Source organism: Dipodomys spectabilis, unplaced genomic scaffold (genome assembly GCF_019054845.1).
Source record: "Dipodomys spectabilis isolate Male_0828 unplaced genomic scaffold, ASM1905484v1 ptg000490l, whole genome shotgun sequence".
NCBI classification, from domain to species: Eukaryota; Metazoa; Chordata; class Mammalia; order Rodentia; family Heteromyidae; genus Dipodomys; species Dipodomys spectabilis.
Genome location: NW_024871167.1, coordinates 346,990 through 364,155, shown reverse-complemented (window position 1 = coordinate 364,155; position 17,166 = coordinate 346,990). Strand labels below are relative to the sequence as shown.

The 17,166-nt window shown below is 38.9% G+C and overlaps 1 protein-coding gene across 1 annotated transcript in view; it reads left to right on the top strand.

The window, feature by feature from the left end:
• Window positions 1–16,951, top strand: part of LOC122098742 (double-strand-break repair protein rad21-like protein 1) — a 45,178-nt gene extending 28,227 nt beyond the window's left edge. The window contains exons 8-12 of the mRNA XM_042669176.1: window positions 2,594–2,766; window positions 3,114–3,202; window positions 4,088–4,194; window positions 13,404–13,517; window positions 16,928–16,951. Coding sequence (XP_042525110.1) covers window positions 2,594–2,766; window positions 3,114–3,202; window positions 4,088–4,194; window positions 13,404–13,517; window positions 16,928–16,951 — 507 coding nt within the window. The remainder of the gene's footprint in view (window positions 1–2,593; window positions 2,767–3,113; window positions 3,203–4,087; window positions 4,195–13,403; window positions 13,518–16,927) is intronic.
• Window positions 16,952–17,166: the final 215 nt, after the last annotated feature.

Below are 17,166 nucleotides of genomic sequence, written 5' to 3'. Positions count from 1 at the left end.
TTCTTTATCTCTTCTCATTGATTTTAATTTGAAGTCTGTTTTATCTGATATTAGGATTGCAACTCCCTCTTGTTCATGGAGGCCATTTGCTTGGTAGATTTCATTACAGACTTTTACTTTCAGAATATGTTTAGTTTTGTGGGTGAGTTGTGTCTCTTGAAGACAGCAAATAGAAGGATCTTGCTTTTTGATCAAACTGGCAATCTATGTTGCTTAATTGGAGAGTTAAGTCCATTAACATTGAGAGTTAGAATTGAGAGGTTGTTTGCCTATCCCTGCCTTTTTATCCATTTTTTGTGGGGTGCAGGAGCTGTGCCATGGCTGTTCTTGTTGTGATTACATATTTCTCTGTTTGTGGACCATTTCATTGCCTGTATTCTGTTCTTATTGGTTTTCTATGTGCAGAACATCTTTGAGGATTTTTGTAGAGCTGGCTTGGTAGCAATATATTGCTTCAGTTTTTCCTTGCTGTGGAAGGTTTTTATTTGTCCTTCTGCTATGAATGAGAGGTTAGCTGGTAGATCATTCTTGGTTGGTAGTTATTTGTCTTTAGTGCTTGGCATACCTCCTTCCAGGCCATCCTTGCTTTTATGGTGTCTGCTGAGAAGTCTGAGGTAATTCTGATTGGGTTACCTTTATATGTGATTGTTCTCTTCTCCCTGGCAACTTTCAGAATTCTTTCTTTAGTGGCTTTTGATCCAGTGTGGATTATAATGTGGTGGTGGGATGACCTGTTCTGGTCTGGTCTATTTGGGGTTCTAAAAGCTTCTTGTATCTGGATGGGCCTGTCCTTTTGTATATTTGGGAAGTTCTCTGCTAGGATTCTGCTGAATGTATTTGCTAATCCATTGGCTTCCCTCTCCAGGCCCTCTTGTCTACCTATTTTTCTCAAATTAGGCTTTCTGAATGTATCCTGTATTTCCTGCAGTGATCTGTCATACTTCTTGGTTTTGTTATGAATATCTGTGTGCTCTTTCTCTATGGAGTCTAAACTGTCTTCTGCCTCCGAGATTCTTTCTTCTGCTTTCTCCATTCTGTTTTCAAGGCTTTTTACTTTGCCACGTACCTCATTTCCTTCTTGTTGGTCTTTCTTAATGGTGGCCAACTCATTATCAAAGTTTTCTTTTAAGTCTTGAATAGATTGCCTTATCTCTTGGAGTTGGTTTTTTGACTTCTCTTTCCACTCCTTTATCTGGGTTTCTATCTTTTCATTAGATTCTTTCTTCCTCTGTTGGATTTCCTTTATCCTTTTATTTGTGGAGGCCATGAAGTCATCTATTAGCTTCTGGTTGACCTTATCATGTTCTCTTATAGCCCTATGCAGGGTGTCCCAAATTTTTGTTCAGCAGATTTACCAGCCATGCCTTAATACTATCTTGAGCATTATCCTCTAGGTCATTTTGGGACTGCTTTATAGCTTGTTCATGTGGAGATAGTGTTGGGGTTTGTTGATTGTCCATGTTTCTTGTGTTTCTGTGGTTAGTTCTACCCATTTGGAGACAAGAACCACACAGGTATGACAATAGGACAGTCTTTTAGGGCCGGAGCCAACCCTGTGTCATGTAGATGTATAGATCTTAGAGTTTCAGAATTATGGGTAGGTGTTTCCTTATTTAGCTCTCTTTTTCTTTGCTTGGAGAGGGATGTTGTGGCTCTGACATAGAGATTATGTATAGTTGTAACATTTGAGATGATCTGGGTTTGGCTAATAAGTAGTCTTCTCCTTAGAGTTAACAGGTTGGGCACCTTGTACTCATTCAAAATAGAACCAACTGTAAGTTGGATCAGATATAAGCCATTAGGGATCAATGGACTGGAGTGGATGGAGAAGAGAAGGGTTAGGATTGGATATACATAAATTTAAGTTCAGAAGACAAATTGGGTATAATGATAGTAGAGGGGTAAGAATAGCTTAGGGGAGAAGTATATGTAGTAGTAGGAGAACAGAGACTTTGTTTCCAAGTATAAGAGACAGAAAATTCAAAGAAATGTAATTTAGGGAATAGCTTAGAGATCTAGATGAAGAAAAAAAAGAAGTTATATAAGTGTATATAAGTATATTTGGGAGACTTGCTGAGATTAGAAAAAGTTTTATTCAAAGAGTGAGAGGGAAAAAAATAAAAATTAGGAAATTCAAAAACAAAGTAATAATGAAAAATAGAAGATTTAAGTGAAATAACAAATCCTAAAAAAAATACACAAAAGTAACACATCAGAATAAAAACAAACAGCAAACCATCAGACATAAAAACAAACAAATCCCCTAAAGAGTGGGTTTTTCGGGTTGTTTGAGGTAGCTTGACTCTCTATGTAGTCCTCAAGGCCAGTTCCTGATAAAACCTTGTATGACTTGCAGTAGTCCATTTTCCTTGTGGCTTGGTCGGGAACAGATGGCCTTTTGATGAGGGAGGGTGACCAATATCTAGAGTCCCACTCTCAGGCCTGGTGTCAGGGAGTTTGGGGGTTTCAGGTTTGTAGACTGCTCTCATGGGCCTGGAGCTGTGTTCTCAGGCCTTCCCAGGTAGCCACAGGATCTTTAGGAACAGAGCTTATGTCTTTGTTCTGCTCTGATGTGATCCCTCTCTTTTGGAAGGAGTTTGGATCAGAGGGCTTTGGGATCCCACAGAGTTTCTACCCCTTGGGAGTGGACCCAGCTGGGTTACTCACAGGGTCTGTAGCTGGTGGTGTACTTGACCACAGAGCCTGTGCTGTGGCAGCCATGATGGAGCTAGCGGGTTATCAGTTGGAGGGTCTGGGTGTTGGCAGGTATAGGTGCGGGGTGGTATTGCTGCAGCTGAAGGGTCTCTTCTGCAGCGTGGGGAGTCCTGGCACTGGGAGGACCAGGTGGAGCCTGGTTAGGTGGGCTGTTGTGGGCAGCGTGTGCTGGTCTCCAACAGAGGTGGTAGGAGGCTGTGGGGAGCCTTGGGGGGGGGCTGTCTGCAGCATTGAGCTGTGCCAGTGGCGGTGCCTGCAGCAGCTTGATGCTGCTGTGGCTGAATCCAGTCGTGACAGGGAGGGAGCAGGTCCCAGTAGAGTGCCCAGTCAGCAGGCCAGTCAGACAGGGGAGCAAGGGATTGGCTGCAGCTGTGGTTTCTGGGATTCATTTCCTGCAGGGTTGGCGAGCCCCCACAGGGATCCCACCGGAGCTGCAAGGACGGGCTAACTTTGGGAGCGCACCCTGTTGTGCAGACTTCTGGCAAATGTAATGGCAGGATTGCTGGATTCACTCCTTCTCTATGGGGGGAGGCGGTTGGAGCAGGGTCTGGAGTAGGGTCCCTCTGCAGACTCCGTGGTCTTCACCAGATTCCCTCCTAACTTTCCCCACATCTGGTGTTGAGTGCTTTCTTCAGTTTTTGGGTGCTCCTCTGCTTAATGTCTGCAGAAAGTCTGGGCACAGCAGGCAGAGCTGCATGGTGCAGCTGCTCTGCTCCGCAGGGGTCCTGCTCACTGTTTCTTTTTGCTTTCCTTGTTTGCCTGCTAGGAAAAGTCTTTAGATATTTAGAGTTTGATTGGAGTGGATCTCTTGAGGTAAAGTGTGGCTGTGACCTTAGATTTTTTGGTCAGAGACATGTAGTGGGACTACCTGTGAGATCGCTGCCATCTTCCCCACTTCAGTTAGAGTCTTAAACAGTACAATTAATCTAAACCTTAGCATTTGCCAACCTCACAAAAGGTTTATGGAATAATAATGATACTGATTATTGTTGGGACATTTGCAAAGTAATACACCCAGTTTGTGTGGTGAGTGAGTCTCCTGTTCCTCTCGCGTTTTGTGAAGACATTAGAATCTACTGACAACCCACGTCATTGAGCTTGACCTACCCATGCTGTTCTGTGAGTACCTGTGTGAGTGAGTATGGAGGGGATGGTGGGCAGAGGATAAGGAGTGAAGTGATCAGATTCAGAGAAAGGAAAGGGAAGATGAACATCTGAGACTTCTAGGGCCCACAGAACGTTTGAGCACACATTGCCTGTATTCTTGGACTCCAAGTTTGTCTGTCTGAAGTCTTCTGAATAACAAGCATATCTCAAATCCAATCTGAAAAGTATTTATGGTGAAATAATCTTTACTCCATTGACTATTCAGATACCTCTGTGATGGAAGAACCAAATCCCCAGGAACACTTAAATCAACCAGGAATTTGGAAGCATGTGACTACTGTACCAAAGGGTCTCTCTCCTAAGAATACCAAGGTAAATATGAACCCCTGATGTAGGGTAACCAGAGAGAATCAGAGCGATATTTTTCCAGCACTGCTCTAGTAGAATAATGGGTGCATTTTGATGTTTCTTATTACATTAAGCAAAAATATCACTACTGCAGGATTTTATACGAATTTCACTTGCAAAGCATTCTTCCCTAGGAGTTTAGACAGAGCAGTTTTATACTGAAATAGTAGTTTTTCCTGAGACATTCATGGAGTGATTTCTGTATCAGAATCAGTCTACAGAGAATTCAGTAGGTTCCCCCCATTCAGTATGTCACAGAATCATTTCAGACTCTAGTCAGTGAGCTTGTTTTAAGTTTCATTTCTTGCTATCTTTAAGTAGTTGTACCAAGACATTTCAGTTGAACATGTATGCAGTGGATCTTGATCAGTGTGATCTCATCCCTCACTCTCCTGCCCACACCATGTATTTCCTTTAAACCTATATTTTGTCTCTCATTATAAATTCATACCTCACCCTAAGGTAATATGGGGTTCAACCTACCAAACATGTTGACCTGTAATCTGAAACACGATCTCAAATCCTTGAGCAAAGAAAAAAAGTTTTGCTTTTATTTAGAAAACAGTTATTTGAGAATACCATTGGTAACAATGCAGTTTAAATTCTTTTTCTCAATAGCCACTTTTCTGGTTGTAAGGCAAGAGCTTTTCTGGTTTTTTCTGTCCTCACTGTATTGAGATAGCCACCGAGGAAGCTCAAGGCCACCCCCGACTGGAACTGAATGCCTGGGGAGGAAAGACACTTTGACAGTGCCTAAAAAGATGTTTTTCACCCAACATAAAGGACTGGATACTGATGCAGTGTGTGGTTGGTCCTGTCTTTTTTATTTTCACTCAGACAGTTCTTACCAAATTCCTATTGCGATTAGGATTATGGAATCTTGTCATTTGGCAGGGAGGGAACTATGAGAGCAGTTACCAAAGCAGCCATATGAACAAGATTGATTATTTTCTCCTTCATCCTGTGCTTTATTTTCACCTTTCTTTCCTTTTGTATTTTCCTTCCAAATTGGTGGGCAGATGTGATATGAAGTGATGGATGAGAACACACTCGGTTTGAAGCATAGGAAAATGTTAATTCTAATTCATCCTTTTTAAATATTAATGAAACAGAAGTTTTATATATATATACACTATCTCAAAAGTGAGAATTCACAAAATGTTGAAAATTCACAGAGGTCAAATGTTAATAGATGAAGCTCTGTAAAGATGTGAACACTAAAGTACACTTGTATTCACTAAACTTTCAATAAGCTTCCGTGAATATTCTAGGGAACATGGAGGGGAAAGCTCTTAATGAAGGCCAGGGATGGTAACTGGGGAAGGGAGCTTGGCCCTTTTAGGCATTCTAGCAATGCAGAGGAGGGTTATGATACATGTAGAATTTCTGACTTTTTCTTTCTTCCTTTGTGTCTTTCCACCCTGTGAGAAGACACAATCTTTTCTTAAGTGGTGTCAGTGACAGCTCCAGCAGCAGTGGCAGCAATCGTGTCCTGGAATTAGGAAGGAAAGGGATAGCAAGTCATGAGAGAAGTTTGAAAGGCGTAGCCAACAAAGGGCTATTTAAATTAGGTACTGCCTCTCTGGGGTGTCTCAAAGAATTCCTTGAACAAATGGATCATACTTTTCAAACTGATGTTGGTTTCAAGCAGCAGTTTCTGGGAGAACAGATAAAGAACTATCCATACAGACTACCTCATGTTTAATAATTAAATATCAAATGGAGTGAGGAGTAGGTTAACGGACAGATACGATTAAACTTGAGGTATCTCCACAACCTCTGATTTTATAGGCCAAGATTGTCCCAGGCTAGCTTAAGGGAATTATGGGAAAATCAACGAAAGGATACTTTTCAAGAAGTAAGTATCAAGAACTCAACAGAGACAGGCTAGGATAGGTCCCGGATGTCAGGAATCATTGAGATAAGTAAATATAGAGACTCATCCTATGGACAGGAGACTGTAGAAAGTCACACACACACACACACACACACACACACACACACACACACACACAAAGTTTTCCACTTTTATCATTCAAATGTCAGTCAGCTCTATTGCAGCCAGCCATAGTCCTCACAGGGCTCTAGGATTCCCAAACACTGAGACTGAAAAACTAGCATTTTGTGATAAAAAGCCATTTAATAAAATTAGATTGTCCCTGTTATAACCACCAGCAGATTGACTTCTCCTTTTCAATTTGCCTTAGCAGGATGTTTTAAAATGCTTTTTCCATGTTCTGCAAAATTATCTTTTTTTTTTTTTTGGTCCATTCGTGGGGCTTGAACTCTGGGCCTGGGCGCTGTCCCTCAGCTCTTCAGCTCAAGGCTAGCGCTCTACCACTTGAGCCACAGCGCCACTTCCGGCTTTTTCTGCTTATGTGGTGCTGAGGAATTGAACCCAGGGCCTCAGGCATGCAAGGCAAGCGCTCTACCACTAAGCCACCTTCCCAGCCCTGCAAAATTATCTTTAATGGGTGCTTCTCGGCCCAAACAACAGTGTCCAATTGAAATGATAGATAGTGTAATCCTGGCAATACAAAAATAAATAAATAAATGTATGTGTATATATATATATATGCTGTCTATAGATTGCTAATACCTTATCTAAAATTGTTGTAAGTTTTAATTCAAAGCCAAAGCAATTTTTTGTTTATTTCCAGCACTTGGGTGCTAAACTAAGTACCTGGGAGCTGTGTCTAGTTTTTTGCTCAAGGGTGGCACTATACCTCTTGAGGCATTCCACCTCCAGATGAACAGTCAACAAGTTTTAGCCAGATGTGGTGGCAGTTTACTTAAATCCCACAATTCTAAAAGTGGAGGTAGCCTAGCTTGGAATATATTGGGAGACCAGATGTTTTCCCCACCATTCCCACCTTCCTAAAAAGAGGAAGGGAAAAGGTATCTCTGAATAGTTTGATGAAATGTGCAGCATTCTCTGGTATATTAATTTGTTAATTTATGTTGGAACTTCAAATGTACAGGAAAGCATGGGTTTTTATGCTTATCACAGAAAGTGATTGATAAGGTCAAACATGTTGATCTGTGGTTTTCATGATACTTAATTCTCCAGAAACAACGCTATCTTAGCGTCATAGCCTGGGATATTTAAAATTGAATTTTATGTCAAAATAGCAATTGGGCATGGTGGAGCATGACTGTAACCGGAGCATGCAGTACAGTGAAGCAGGAGGATAGAGTACTTGAGACCTATCCGGGCCACATGTCAAGAATTACTCTCAAACTGAAAAAGGTTGCCCTCCCAAAACTCATACACTAAGTATCCTGGAAAATTTTCCCCTGACTTTATAAGGCTGAAGTCTTATTTCCTTACAAGACTTCTAAAATCAGAGATAACCAAAAAGTAAAATCTGACTTCCTGCATATCGACTAATGCCTTGTTTCTCTGATCCTTGTCCCACAGTAATGAAAACATTTAAAAACTGTAAGGAAATTTAGCTCAAAGCTACCATTCTAGCACTTGAGCCACAGCGCCACTTCCGGCTTTTTTTTCTGCTTATGTGGTGCTGATGAATCAAACCCAAGGCCTCAAGCATGCAGGGCAAGTGCTCTACCACTGAGCCACCTTCCCAGCTGGACCTTGACTTTCTTTGATATCAGTTTACTACTACTGAAGTCACCCTTCAAATATAGGAGCTGTACTTTCTCTTCTCCATGCTGTAGCATGTTTAGTGCTTGAGTAAGAGAAGATATGGCCAGGGTTTATAATTGGCATGTAAAAAGAAGGAACAAAGTTGATTCTACCAAGAGAAAAGAATAATGCTGACAAGAAATGTGAGTCAGTTTTCCAAACATGTTGTTTTAAATATACATGTTTTTCATTTAATGGTTGACATTAGTTTTATTTTTTAACAAGAATGATTAAAATTTAAAATAAACACCCACTTTATTTATTTATAAACAAAATATATTTCAAATAGTACAGAAAATTATTTCATACTTCCCAACAAAATGAATGCTGTTTTATATATATATATATATATATATGTATATATATATATATATATATATATATATATATATATATATATATACTTTTTTTTTTTTTTTTGGTGTATCAAAAAACAACTCAACTGAAATGGCCAGAACTGTGAAGTATGCTATGGATGGCTGAATGCTAGGCACTAGCAGTTTACTTTTTCTTTATTAATTGATGTTACTTTTATTTGATATGGTTAACTATTTTAGAGTTAGGAACTACGGTTTCATTATTTGTAAACTTGTTTTTCTTTAATACTTTTAGGACACTAAAGTGCTTTCTGTTGTATTGTCAATTCTATAAATGGGATTTCATCAGTTACCACCTAACCAATAACAACGCTTTTAACCCCACATAAGCGCATAATGTGTTTGTGATGCCAATATAAGGGAGATCTTGGCCAATGGATGATATTACACATTTAAAATGCATAGCTGATTGTATATTTTTTAAAAAGAACAGTTCTCCAGAGCATCTTGAACAGGAATATTTGGATAAATGTAAATCTTAAATGGTTAAAAAGAATTCTGAGTTTTTTCATTTATAAATCTGCATAGGAATAAAAAAATCTGTGGAAAGCCTTTTGTACTGTGGCAAAAATATTGGATGATATCAATTCTGGTAAAAACACAAATGTGTTATTCCATCTCCATGTAATAAAAAGTATACTAGCATAATATTTTTGTACTTGTATTTCCTGTTATTAAAGCAACGGTATTGGAAAAAACAAAAGATAGGGCCTCTTCAGAACCAGGAAGCCAGCACAGCTTGTGAGAATGGGGTTCAGCAATTCCTAGAACTCCTGAAAGGATCCTTGTAGCCACAAGAGATTTCTCATGTAAGGCAGAGTGTTCATGAACTCTCTGAAACCATGTTGAAATCAATAAAGCTAAGAGCACTTTGACGAAAGAGCTGTGCTCCAGAGTTTGGTTTGAAGCTAGACAAACAATGGGCATGGGATGAGGGTGACACAGATGCTTCTGGGTGGTGTGGTCAGAGCCAGCTTACAAAACTTGGCCAAAAAACCCAAGGGTCTAATCGCTGCCATTTCTGTGCCCCAAGCCTTGATAGCCTGTGTTGTGGGTTTTTTTTTGTTTTTTTTGTTTTTTTAATATCAGATGGATCAACACATTTCCTATGCCCTTTCCCTTTTCTGCTCGTAAGGTGCTAGTTTGTAAGGGATTGGAATAGTTTTCTGTAGAGAGATTTCAACTTTCTACACCTCATTTTTGAGGTTCTTCTCAAAGTGGTTAAAGTTTAAAGACTGAAAAAATGAACCTATTCAGATAGCTCACAGGGCAGATAGTGAGTTAGTTACCCATTTTGGGATAAGGAGAGGCCTTGAAATATGAAAGATTTCCTACCTTGGTAATTGTCACAAACTCTAGCAGTTACTTTTAGAACTTCTATACCATCAGTTAAGTTTAAATTAACAATCCAATTTTTCTGTTGGTTGTATTTACTCCTGTCAGTTGAGTTAGATTAACCAAGAGTAGGAAAATGCTAACTGAAAGTGGGTATCTGCTGAGTTTACATTTCAAGGTAGAGAAAGGCCAGAGTGCATTGAGTTGTATTATCAATAAAGATGACAGAATCTCTTGTTTGGTGTCCCCTCTATAGTAGGACAAGTAGCAATGCAAATCAGCACATGTCAATGTTTATTTGTATTATTTTCATCATCTTCATGATCAGAGTGTAAACTCTTTAATTTGAGCAGCAAATGTTTGTTATGAATCACTTAAAATGTTTAATGTTTATGAATTATCCCAACAGGAGTTATGGAACAGCAAAGAAAACCCTGAGACAGTGCAAAGGAGTGGAAGTGTGTGTCATGTGTTAACTACTTTACAGGTAGGATTTATCAACTGTGTTTTGAAAACTAAATGAAGCAATGACCACAAGCACTGATATTTATGAAAACAAAGTCATTTCTTTTTTCTGGTACCGGTCCTGAAGCTGAGTTCTCTACCCGTTGAGCAGCAGCTCCACTTCTGACTTTTTGGTGCTTATTCAGAGATCAGAATCTTAGAGACTTTCCTGCCTGGGCTGGCTTCACACAATAATCCTCAGCTTTCAGCCTCCTGAGTAGCTAGGATTACAGACATCTTTTCAAAATGTTTCTGCTTGAAAAAAAAAATGTTTCTGCTTGAAGCAAACTACTGTTGAGTACAGAAGTTGGGGACTGATGCCAGAAAGTTGTCCCCAGATATCTATTCTGTGCTCCATTCTTATTTTAGCAAACTGTCAAATAATTCTAAATATGACACTGATTTTAGTAACTAAAGACTGATAACTCAGTTCTTAAATTTAATTCCTATTCAACATGTTCCACAGTGCTGTGCTAAAAGGCTGCAAAGCAATGATAGCAGTCCTTTGTTCACCCTTCTTTATCTCTAATCCCTCATCATCAGACATCACTGTATGAGGGAGGCTCTTCTGTTTAGAAGTCCATGTTTCTAAGTGAGAACAGGATTTCTGTTCTTTCTTGATATCCAAGGCTTCAGTTTTCTCTATTGTCTTTGTTAAGGCAATCCTAACTTGTTAAATTCCTCATCCTAACATACCTTTAGCAGAGCTTTTAGTGTTACCAGGTGATAATTTTAACAGTCGTGAATGCAGGCTTGATTGTGACAGAGAGCCAAAATATCTTCCTTAACAAAGACAGCAAGGGGGCTGGGAAGGTGGCTCAGTGGTAGAGCTCTTGCCTTGCATGCATGAGGCCCTGGGTGCGATTCCAGCACCACATAAGCAAAAAAAAAGGAAAAAACTGGAAGTGGCACTGTGTCTCAAGTGGTAGAGCACTAGCCTTGAGCTGAAGAGCTGTGGGACAGCGCCCAGACCCAGAGTTAAGGCCCCATGACCGGATCCAAAAAAAAAGAGCAGAAAGTGTATTTCTCTCTCAGCTAATCATGCAATCTGGCATGGGTTCATGCTGGAAAAGTTGTCAGAGCTATGTTTCTTTTTCCTTATTTCTCATTGTCAAAATCCATAAGTTCTGAATACACTATGTTTCTATTTCAATCAGCAGCATCTTTCTTAAAGGGAAAAATCTACAATGTGTGTGTATGTGTGTGTGCACATGTATGTGTGTGTGTGTGTGTGTGTGGTATGTAACCGTTTGACTCTTCTCAGTTCATCCACCAGCACTTAGGCACCTTACTCTGTCTAGCTGGGCAATGTAGCTTGGTTTTAGTCACCTTAGACCCAGCTGTTAATAGTGTTTCTATTGAAGAAGAGATGTTAAGGAACAGCTAGCAGCTTCTGCCACCAAGGTCATGTGAAACCCACATGCCAATTTCATAGTGTCACTGCATTCTTTCCTTGCAAATGTTATGCTTCTATTATCTGAGTTAATCATTCCATCATGCTGACACTATTTGTCCATATGCCCAGCTTAATTATTTTTCCAAATACACTGGTGATAAAAGAAAATATCTTCTATAAGAAATGTACTCATTATCTTGCCCATGTAATTGTAACACCTCTATACAGTATTTTCACAATAAAAAGTAAATAAAAATTAAAAAAAAGAAAATATCTTCTAATACTGTCAGCTATGCCAGTTGATCAGTTCTACGTTTTTTTCTTCAAGGAATCCCTCTTGGAACCCAACATCGGTTTGTTCTAATTTAAACTAGGTTTTTGTGTGTGTCTTCTCCACTGCTTTTGTCTTAGGAAAGTCTTTATCACAAATACAGCAATTTCTTGCTAGCTCTTTTTTCCTCTGCAGGCAATCCTTATTTTCACTCTGGAAGGATGGGGGATTTTTCTTTATATCTACTGTTATGACAGTTCATTACAAGATTTTTTTTCTTGAATTTTGTTGTGCTAAGCATATACTGGGTATTTTGGTCAACATTAACATTCTTACATTCTAAGATTTGTTTAGTATTTTGGGAACTTCATCTTTATTGTTTCCTTCTCTTACTTGAAGGGGGTGTAGGGTCTGCTTATGGGTTATCTTCATCATTCATCTGAATTTTTAAAAAATCATTATGTACTTTATTAACTTCTTCTGACTTTATATTTTTAAGGGTCTACTTTACTTTTTCTTTACTGAAAGTTTGTTGGTGTTGTTTTGTTTTAAAAGGGATAAATAAGCGGGGTGCCAGTGGCTGAAGCTTGTGGTTCTAATTACTCAGCAGGCTGAGATCTGAGGATTGCTGCTCAAAGCTAGCCTCAGCAGGAAAGTCTGTGAGACTCATCTCCAATTAATCACCAAAATAAAGACAGTCTAGAAAAAGTATACAAGTAAAAAGAATTAATAAAATCATAATTAATTGGGATGTTTGTTTTCAAGTGTTTATTAGACCGTACCATTAACACATCCTACACCCCCCCCTAAAGATTCCTGTGTCCCGGACCCTGTCCTAGTCCACACATGTTTACCCACACCCCTACCAATTTCCTTAGAAATAGACTTCTACATTTATCAATGAAGTGGTTTAATAGCCCCCCCCCCACACCCCAAACATCTAGCTCCTTTTAACAAGAGGTAGGTATCCTTTTGTGGGGGGAAGGGAAAAAACAAATTGCTTAAATAGGGATACAGGTTGACCCATTGCAACAATGAGATGTACAAGACGTTATGTCGAAAAACTTTACAACTTTGCGGGGGGGGGGGTTGGAGGGGGCAGTGGGAGGGCAGGTATGGTAAGGGGAAACAAAGGAGGAGGCAACAATGCTTGATAAGAAATGTACTCATTACCTTGCTGATGTAATTGTAACCCCTCTGTACAGTATTTTCACAATAAAAAAAACATTAATTAAATAAAAAAAGAAGAGGAATCCTCCTAAGGTGATGATTCTCTTTGGAGTTGAAGTGCCCTAAAGCACTGTGGATTTTTCTTCCATCTGTAGCCAAGACTAATTGCTCTTTCCATATGAGGCATTTTTATTAACATGCATTTATAAATGAGCTAACATTTGTGTATCACACCATACATTGATGTAACATTTTGGAATTCTTTTCTATGTATTTCCTCTGTGAGCTATTTTTGTGCTCAGTGACCAGTGATATTTATTCTAAGCATATTGTACTGTTTTGCTCCTTTGAAGGATATTATGGTCACCAATGAAAATTTCAATATTTTGTTGGTTATTGTTTAACCATATCCTGTGTTCCTTTAATGATTTTGTTTCCCTTTACTTTTCTCTGTTTGAATTACTTTCCCAGGAACACAACAAGATGGGAATATGGTCCTTTAGTCTGAAGGAGCTGTGCAAAAACTGCAACCCAAAACAAGTCGCTGCCACGTTTAATAGCTTGTTGTTCCTCAAAAAGAAACAGGTGGGTGAGCTGAGCCAGAGTGCTCCCTATGCCAATATTACAGTTACAGTGGGACCCAGGTTCCATGATGTGTGAAGGAAATCCAGATGCTGTGGGCGGTGTGGCCAGTGGCTTTCTGTAGAGGTTGTTTAGTGTGCTAACAAAGCCATGTGGAAGCAGCTGAAGGTCTGAGCCATTTCATAGTCAGGCTGATTTCCTATTCCTTCTTTGTAAATGTATAATAATCAGACCTAGATTTGGAAGCTTGTATCTGTATAGTAGAAATACATAATTACAGCTAAGTCATTGTTTCTTAACTTAGCTATTTTGAATGTATTTCACCTACCATTTTCTTTATTTGTGGTTTGTTTAGGATATATTTCTGACATGGGAGTATTTTTAAAGACAATTTTACATTAAAATTCTGAGTACATTTAAAAAGTTTTTGTTGGCATATTGTTACTGTTTTGTTGAATATTTATCTATAGGTCGAATTGGAGAGTCACACCACGAACCTATGTTTAATCTTCTGATGCGCTGCCAGCTCTTTTCTGTAGAGCTACATCATTTCACAGCTCCACCAACAGTGTGTCAGAGTTCCAACTTCACATAATCTTGCCAGCGATTCCTATTGTACTTTTTTTTGAGGGTGGTGCCAGGTCTGGGGCTTGAATTCATGGCTTAAGTGCTGTCCCTGAGCATTTTTGCTCAAGGCTAGTACTCTACCAGTTGAGCCATAGCTCCACTTTCAGTTTCCTGGTAGTTAATTGGAGATAAGGGTCTCACAGAATTCCTGCTTGGACTGGCTCCAAACCATAATCCTTAGATCTGAGTTGCTAGGATTATTCGTGTAAGCCACCAGTACCCTGCTGGTCACTCCTTTTATTTTTTGAAACCAGTGACATCCTAGTGAGAATGAAGTGTTATCTCAAGTTTCTCTTTGGCATTGCCCTCTTGATAAGGAAATAAGTATGTGTTTATGTTGATTTAATAGTGGTTTGGTAAAGGCCCTGTTTAACAAGAAATATTAGTCCTTGGTTTCCTTGTACTTGGTAATTTTCTAGCTTTCTCTTAGTATATTTTAGCTTTTGAATCAGAGTTGATGCTAACCTCATAAAGGAACTTGGGAAATATTTTCCATTCTAGTTCTCTGGAGAAGTCTATGTTCCTGTGAAATTAGTTTAAATTCATATTATACAACCCTCTCATTGGAGACATAATTTGGAGAGATTTACAGTGTGAAATAAATTTTTTCACTATGAAACAAATTTTAAAAATAGTTGTAAGACTATCAGTAATAGTCCATTGTATATTGGGCAAGTTTGGTTGTTTCTCAAGTCAGGGAATCTGTTTTTTCTTGAGTTTATGTGTGCAGAGTTGTTTCAGTGTTTGCTTAGTGCGACTTAACATTGGTGAAATCCAGAAAAACACCCTTATTTCATTTCCATTATAATAAAATTGTGTCTTTCTTCTTCAGTTTTTCTAGGAGCTAGAAATTTTATTGCTGCATTCAAAGAACCATACTGGCATTACTGGATTTCTTGTGTGTTTTCCTACTTCCAATTTCATCAATTTCTGATCCTATATTAATTTCCTTTGGCTTGCTTTGAGTGATCATGCTCTTAACTCTCTGGTTTTACTAACAGGAATGCATGCTTAGATCATTGACTTGTGATCTTTCTCTTTTCCTAGTGTAAGCACAATGTCACTTATTTCCCTTCATGTGCTGCCTTAGGTATATGACACCTTTATATGCTCTGTTTATCCTTCCTGTGACTTATCTTAAATATCTTCATCCATCCATCAGTTGCCCTGTGCCACTTCATTACAGCCCCTGATAAATCAGCAGATATGTACTGACGACCAGTTTTTCTTGGTTCAAATTAAACCCTGTAACAATTTGAAAGCAGTTTAAATTCTGTAGTCAACTATTATGCTTTCCAAACTATACTTGAACTGTCAAAAGTTTAACAAAACCTCTTCTTCTAGTAGGCCTAAGGAGACTGTAACATTATTTTTACTTTTTTTCAAATGGTGAATTAAATTAATTTCATTTGAGAGTAAGTTCATAAATATTAGAGGCTCATTTGTAGTGCTGGTTCAGGCACTAATTTGGTTGTGTACCTTTGAGCAAATTACTAACCTCTCACAATCTCAGGGGTTTTTTTAACTGTAAAAGATTGGCAAAATTAAGAAATTTTAAAACATGATTCTGAGTATTTGACCTGCCTTTTCCACAGGATCTTTAAGATCTCCTACTCATAGGGTAAAATACATATTACATGTATATATTGGAGTTTTGTCAGATTTAACCCATCTACTTTTAAAAATTAGCATGTACTAATGGCATAAAAGTATTTTGTTGAGCTATTCTCCTTTATGCCTAATGTGTATTTTGTTCATATTCACCCCCTTTACTATGGTTTGTCTTGGTCTCCGCTCTCCCCTGGTTTGCTTTTACAATTTTAATGGATTTTGTTATGGCATTTTCACTCATACATATAATTTCCTTTTATTATATTCACCCTAACACCATCTACTCCTTTCCTTCTCCCACCACTCCTCTATGCAGACAATCATCCTTATATGTTCATGTACATTTTTTGGTTTTGAATTTTTAGCTCAAGTCTGCAAGCATGATTATTACTTCTATTACACTTGTGTGTGTGTTGGTCCTGGGCCTTGAACTTAAGGTTTGACAGTGTCACTGTGCTCTTTTGTTCGAGGCTAGTGCTCCATAAATTGAGCCACAGCTGGCCTTCTGATTTTCTTGTGGTCAACTGGAGGTAAGGGTCTCACGGATTTTCCTGTTGTGGATGACTTAGAAATGTGATCCTCAGTTATCATCCTCTTGAGTGGGTAGGATTACAGGCATATGCTAGCAGTGCCTAGCTAGGAGTATTAAAAAGATTTTCTCAAGGGTGTCTAAGGGGCATTCTTCCTGTGAAAAATCTTGGGAGTTAGATAGTTCTTTAAGAAAAGCTTAGTCAGGCTAGGAAGGTGGCTCAGTGGTAGAGCGCTTGCCTTGCATGCATGAGGCCCTGGGTTCGATTCCTCAGTACCACATAAGCAAAAAGAAAAAAGCCAGAAGTGGCGCTGTGGCTCAAGTGGTAGAGCGTTAGTCTTGAGCTGAAGAGCTGACGGACAGCGCCCAGGCCCAGAGTTCTGGCCCCACGACCGGACCGAAAAAAAAAAAAAAAAGAAAAGCTCAGACACATACATACACACACACACACACACACACACACACACACACACACACACACACACACACGACCGGACCGAAAAAAAAAAAAAAAGAAAAGCTCAGACACATACACACACACACACACACACACACACACACACACACACACACACACAGGGATTGTAGTTTGTCCAGTTGTAAATGGGAATTTTCTGACACCATGTATACTGCTTTCTTATTTCAGCCTATGGAGTTTGGAAAGATTTGACAACACTGGTTCCAAATTCACTACCATTTCTTTCAGGCCTGTAGTTACATTTCATCTCTTCATGCACTGTATTTAATATCATCCACTTAAAAAGTCCAATTGATGACATATGCTCAAGGTGCATTTTTACATGTATACAAGTTCTCGTAAACCTATTTGTCCTTATCCTATGATATTTGGAAGAAAGATGTTTTGCTTTCTTCCAAATTTAAACC